The sequence below is a fragment of the Scomber scombrus genome, chromosome 16 (assembly GCF_963691925.1).
Source record: "Scomber scombrus chromosome 16, fScoSco1.1, whole genome shotgun sequence".
In the NCBI taxonomy this organism is placed as follows: Eukaryota; Metazoa; Chordata; class Actinopteri; order Scombriformes; family Scombridae; genus Scomber; species Scomber scombrus.
In genome coordinates, this window is record NC_084985.1 from 1,640,424 (window position 1) to 1,646,977 (window position 6,554).

Here is a 6,554-nt window from a genome sequence, read left to right on the forward strand (position 1 = left end):
ATTAGGGCGTGGCTACGTGGTGATGACAGGTTGATTGGTTCACAGGTTCAGGAGGGCGCCTCATGCTCCTCCTGATGCCCATATAAGTAGAATCCAGTTGTTTATTTTTCCCGGCATGCACCTGAAATGTTCAAGATGGCGCTGCTCAGATCCGATACTATTGGCCTCCGAGCAGCAGTCCACAAACCAATGGGTGACGTCACGGATGTTAAGTCCATTTCTTATATACAGTCTATAGTTAGAATAAGTGAAAGTGGCACCAGGCATGAAAGCAGTGGGTGATGTGTGTGAGCTGTGTTCTAGTTATATTTTTTATTTGAGCTATAAATGGTCAATATATCTAAATAATTGAACTCTACAGGGAGAAAAGCCTTTGGCAGATTGGTTATAAGACTATTTTCTGTTTCCCTGTTGCTACACCGTATATCTGCTGCTTCATATCTAACACTTCTGCCTCCAGGTCTTCTCACCCTGTCAGCATTTCCTTACTCTGTTTACTTTAGCAGCAGCAGCAGCTTGTAATATTCATACCGAGGCTGTAAGGGTGTTAACCTTCCCATATCATACAAACAGGGTGAAAAAAAGCTGATTTAACAGTATTTTACAGCGTCTAAAGCCTGAAGAGACAATCCATAAATAAAAAAATCTGTGTGGACAAACTGTTTATATCAAGTGATATCTGACACATTTACAGTCTTTTTAGCATCAGATTCCCTCTTAGTGTTTCCCTGTTGAGCTGTGGTGGAGGTATAGTAACAAAAAGACTTTGCTACTAAAACACACTGTAACGTTGAAACATAGAAGATGAAGATGAAGACTCATTTGGACGCTGAAGCTTCATATTAGCTTCAGATCAACCCCTCCTGACCAAATCTGACTTCAGATGTAACCTCCTTTGTAATCATCAACATTTTCATCAGTAACTGTAACAGATTACACTGTGACTCCCCAACACTGATGATGATGATGATGATGATGATGATGATGATGATGATGATGATGATGATGATGACGGTGTTACAGATTCAGTGTTTTCAGCGAGCAGCTGCTGCTGACGATGTTTATTGATTATAAACTGCCAGCAGCACGATGGAGAGTTAATGCTTCCTGTCACACACACACACACACACACACACACACACACACACACACACACACCACACACACCACACACACACACAAACAGATACAGATACAGTACAGATTGTGTGTTATCAGCTCTTCTGTTCCTTCATGACAAAAACACTTTATTTATTTTAGTCTTAAACTCAAAGAGCAGATCCAGTCTGAATTACCGCAGAAACGCAAATGATGAAAAATGATTCAAAAATACAAAAAACGAATTATTATATAAAAACATAAAAGGACAAAAACAAGGTTGAACTTTCACTGACCAGAAAAATGTCTTTTCAGTGAAAACAGCGTTCAAGGTTTATTTAGTGAGATTCATATAAATACAGTTTATAATAAAAACTGCTCATTGTTTGTTTCATTATTATATTAAAAAAGGAAGGAGGGAGGGAGGAAGGAAGGAAAGAAGGACAGAGGAAAGAAGGAAGGGAGGAAGGGAGGAAGGAGGGAAGGAAAGAAGGAAGGAGGACAGAAGGAAGGAAGAAAGGAAGGAAGGAGGGAAGGAAAGAAGGAAGGATGAAAGGGGGATGGAGGAAGGAAAGAAGGACATACGGAAGGAAGGGATGAGGGAGAAAGGAAAAGAGGAAGGAAGGAAAGAAGGAACAGTCAATTTGACCCGGGAGGACGACACGAAGGACAGAGGAAAGAAGGAAGGAAGGGAGGAAGGAAGGAAGGAGGGAAGGAAAGAAGGAAAGAAGGAGGGAGGAAGGAAGGACAGACGGAAGGAAGGAAGGAAAGGAGGACAACGAAGGTTAAGACCCACTGGATGTATTTTATCAGCCTTCAGCTGTATATTATATTTTCATGGTTTAATTCAGTCCGTCGTCTCTGCCTCATTAACCCACATCACTATCTATTGATATGAGTGAATATTAGTGCAGATTAAGCGTCTTCCTGGTATTTATTTCACCTTTAACTCCTCCTGCTGAGGTCTGCCGGCTCCCTAGGGTGCAGATCTGTCCAACAAGCGACATTTAAAGTGCAGCCTCACTTTGCTCCGACTGCTCTTCTGACCCGCCTCGTTAAATAAAGGTTAACGTCTACTGAAGTCTGGCTTCACTGGAAATGTCACGCTTTGAGCAGACTGGGGGCCACTGGCAAGGAAGAGGAGGAAGGAGGAGGAGGAGGAGGAGGAGGAGGAGGAGGAGGAGGAGGAGGAGGAGGAGAAGGAGAAGGAGGAGGAGGAGGAGGAGGAGGAGGAAGAGGAGGAGAAGAAGAAGAAGAAGAAGAAGAAGAAGAAGAAGAAGAAGAAGAAGAAGAAGAAGAAGAAGAAGAAGAAGAAGAAGAAACAGGATAAGGAGAAAGAGGAGGAGAAGAAGAAGAAGAAGAAGAAGAAGAAGAAGAAGAAGAAGAAGAAGAAGAAGAAGAAGAAGAAGAAGAAGAAGAAGAAGAAAAGGAAGAAGTCTTACTGGTTTCTGTGGTCTCGTACTGGGAGTCCTTCTGCAGGCCGTAGACGTCCACCTCCACTCTCGCCTGGGATGAACCCTCCATCAGATTGTTGATGTTCTCCCTCGCCAACGCCAGCGCCAGACGCTCGCCACGGCCGCACACGGATTGGTCGTCCAAGATGGCCGCTGGAGGGAAGAAAGAGGAGAGACGAGGTCAGAAAACAGAGCGATGATGTCATGACTTCAAGCTCGAATTCAAGGATTAGAAACACGAGTTAAAGCCTGAAAACTGCATCAATAACAAGAATATCAGTTTAATGTTAATATTTAGATTTTTGAACCCATAATAACTAATATTTCTCCAAATATCAAATATCGGCGCTCACTATCGTAACATTAACCCTCCTGTTGTCTTCGAGTCAAGGCAGGAAGGGAGGAAGACGGAAGGAAGGGAGGAAATGAAAGAAGGAAGGGAGGAAGGAAGGAAGGACGGAGGAAGGAAGGAAGGATGGAGGAAGGACGGAGGAAAGAAGGAAGGAGGGAGGGATGGAGGAAGGGAGAAGGAAAAGAGGAAGGAAGGAAAGAAGGACAGAGGAAAGAAGGAAGGGAGGAAGGAAGGAAGGATGGAGGAAAGAAGGAAGGAAGGTAGGAGGGAGGGAGGGAGGAAAGAAGGAAGGAAGGAGGGAGGGATGGAGGGAGGGAAAAAGGAAAAGATGAAGGGAGTAAGGAAGGAAAGAAGAACAGAGGAAAGAAGGAAGGGAGGAAGGAAAGAAGGAAGGGAGAAAGGAGGAAAGAAGGAGAGAAGGAGGGAGGAAAGAAGGACAGAAGGAAAGAAGGAAGGAAGGAAGGAAGGAAGGAAGGAAGGAAGGAAGGAAGGAAGGAAGGAAGGAAGGAAGGAAGGAAGGAAGAAAGGAGAAGGAACAGTCAAAACAGATGGGGTCAATTTAACCCGGGAGGACGACACGAAGGTTAAAGTCTCGTTTTATTGAGAAAATCACAGTTTTGTTGCAGCCGGCAGCATCGTGGAGTCGATTCTTCAAACAGAAAAAATAGTTTTTATCTGTTAGAAGTTCTCTAACACATAGATTCAGAGTCGTTGCATCACTTGTTTTCATGTAAGTTCAACTTTCTGCTCTTCACATGAGCTGAGGAAATCATACTGATGACGAAGCTGCAGCAGCCAGATACATGAAATACATCTCTAAGGCAAAGGTCAGTTTATTTGTGCAGAACCTTTCAAAGTGAAAGTGCTTTACATAAAACATAAAATGCATCAAGGCAGGATATAAAAGCAACACATGACAAAATAAAAAAGACATTTAAACACGATTAAGGGTGTTAAATTGGAAATTAAATGGTTAATAATAATTATATTAATAATAATAACTTTATTTTGTATAGCACCTTTCACGAAACCCAGGGTCGCTTCACAATAACAAGAAACACAAACAACAACAGTACAGACAAAAACACACATTTAGCCAGCAAAAGCCTGCAGGAAAAAAGTGCCTTTTCAACTTTGATTTAAGAGTCCAGAGTTGGCGCTTGGCGAATGTCCTGAGGGAGCGAGTTCCAAAGTGTAGGAGCTGCCACACTAAAGGCCTTGCTCCCAAAGGTTCGCCTTCTGGTGCGGGGAATGGACAGGAGGCCCAAGTCGGCAGAGCGCAGGTCCTGTGAAGGGTGGTGAACATGGAGGAGGTCCGTTAAGTACTGGGGTGCAAGGGTATGAAGAGATTTGTAGGTGAGGAGAAGAAGTTTAAAAGTAATGCGGAAATTAACAGGAAGCCAGTGCAACTGTTTGAGTGCGAGGGTGATGTGCTGCCAGGGTTTGGTTCGAGTGAGAACCCTGGCAGGTGAATTTAGGACATGTTGGAGCCTGTCCAGCGTTTTATTGGGGACCACATACAAGACGGCATTACAATAGTCCAGACGTGAGGTGATGAATGCATGTATGAGAGTCTCAGCAACTGAGTCGGAGAGTGAAGGACGGAGTCTGGAAATGTTCCTTAGGTGGAAGATATGTGGATTTGGTGACAGAAGTTCTATTATCTAAAATAGAACAAGACAGTTAAAAATGGGACAACAAAAGACAGTGCAGTGTGAGATATTAACACTGACTGTTGTGGCTGGAAAATGGTGAATAAATTATAAAAAAATTGATCACACTATAGTATTTCATCAATGTTTAGCTTATGAATACCCCTCTGATTTTACAGACGCATAAAACTCACTTTAATTTTCCACCTTTTCATGAAAGGCTCTGAATCACAGGTGCAGACACTTTCTCACCTCTCAGTTTCGTATGCATGTTGTTGTTTTTTTTGCCTGTGCGTATGCGTGCATCGTTGATATTATCTGCCGTCTCATACAGATGTGTAAATGTGATGATCGCGATTTGACCTCAGCCATATTGAAGCGGTTTGATTCAACAAAAGAACCAGAAATAGATTTCTTAATTCTCGTCCCTGAATCTGAACAGGAAGCGAAAGCAGCTGCTGCGTCATCGCTTCTATTTCCTCCTACTAGGAATAGTGAAGAAGTATCCGGCGGCTGTGTACAGTAACACCTGCTGTGCTTATTTCTGACGCGCCTACTTTACATAACTAGAAAGCAAAATACGAGCACACACAGATAGCAAAGGGAGTGATGTCTGCTTCCTCTTTTCCTTTCTCCCTCCTACCTTCCATCCTTCCTTCTTTCCTCCGTCCTTCCTTCCTTCCTCCCTCCTTTCCTTCCTTTTTTCTTCTATCCTTTCTTCCTTTCCTTCCTCCTTTCCTCCCTTCCTTCCTCCCTCCTTTCCTTCCTTCCTTCTTTCCTCCCTCCCTTCTTTGCTTCCTTCTTCCTTCCTTCTTCCTCCCTTCCTTCCTCCCTCCCTCCCTCCTTTCCTTCCTCCTTTCCTCCTTTCCTTCCTCCCTCCTTTCCATCCTTCCTTCCTCCTTTCCTCCCTTCCTTCCTCCCTCCTTTCCTTCCTTCCTTCCTTCCTCCCTCCTTTCCTTCCTTCTTCCTTTCTCCCTCCCTCCCTCCTTTCCTTCCTTCCTTCCTTTCTTCCTTCCCTCCTTTCTTCCTCCCTCCTATCCTTCCTTCTTCCTTCCTCCCTTCCTTCCTTCCTCCCTCCCTCCTTTCCTTCCTCCTTTCTTCCATTCCTCCCTCCTTTCCTTCCTTCCTTCCTGCTTTCCTCCATCCTTCTTTCCTTCCTTCCTTCATTTCCTCCCTCCTTTCCTTCCTTCCTTCCTTCTGTCCTCCGTCCTTCCTTCCTTCCTTCCCTCCTTCCTCCCTCCTTTCCTTCCTTCCTTCCTGCTTTCCTCCGTCCTTCTTTCCTTCCTTCCTTCATTTCCTCCCTCCTTTCCTTCCTTCCTTCCTTCTGTCCTCCGTCCTTCCTTCCTTCCTTCCCTCCTTCCTCCCTCCTATCCTTCCTTCCTTCCTTCTGTCCTCAGTCCTTCCTTCCTTCCTTCCTTCCCTCCTTCCTCCCTCCTATCCTTCCTTCCTCCCTTCCTTCCTTCCTTCCTCTCTCTCTCCTTTCCTCCCTCCTTTCCTCCCTTCCTTCCTCCCTCCCTTCCTTCCTTCCCTCCTTATTTTGGCGTGTGCATATGCGTGCATTGTTGATATCATCTGCCGTCTTGTACAGATGTGTAAATGAAGTGATGATCGCGATTTGACCTCAGCCAGATTGAAGCACCAGTACGAGCACACACACAGATAGCAAAGGGGAGCGATGTCTGCTTTCAGGTTTCAGGCTCAGTGTGTGATTCATACAGTGTTTTACATCCTTCTTTACATCCTGCTTTCACTGCACGTTGAGTTATACGACTGCAGAGTAAAGACAGAGCACAACGAGAGCAGATATCAAAGTGAATACGCTGCTAACAGGCAGGAAGTCTGCTGCTGCTGCTGCTGCTGCTTTGGTTCGCTCTGGATTTGATTTGTGTTGCTTTAATAATTAAAACGCCTCTCGAGGGCGGAAATACAACATACTGACATGGCACAGTACGTGGTGGCACATTATTTCATTTTGTTTGTGGTGTTTTTCTTTCTTGT

At 44.5% G+C, this 6,554-nt stretch overlaps 2 protein-coding genes and 1 gene segment (V, D, J or C); 1 reads left to right on the forward strand and 2 right to left on the reverse strand.

Annotated features, from left to right (window-relative positions):
* The window catches only part of LOC133996245 (immunoglobulin kappa light chain-like), a 630,565-nt gene that overhangs the window by 146,833 nt on the left and 477,178 nt on the right, over nt 1–6,554 (reverse strand). The gene's annotated exons all lie outside the window — the stretch shown is intronic.
* The window catches only part of LOC133996249 (Ig kappa chain V-III region MOPC 63-like), a 630,498-nt gene that overhangs the window by 145,061 nt on the left and 478,883 nt on the right, over nt 1–6,554 (forward strand).
* LOC133996211 (glutamate receptor ionotropic, kainate 5-like) overlaps nt 1–6,554 on the reverse strand; it is an 88,938-nt gene that overhangs the window by 65,670 nt on the left and 16,714 nt on the right. Inside the window, 1 exon segment of the mRNA XM_062435790.1 lies at nt 2,541–2,705. Coding sequence (XP_062291774.1) covers nt 2,541–2,705 — 165 coding nt within the window.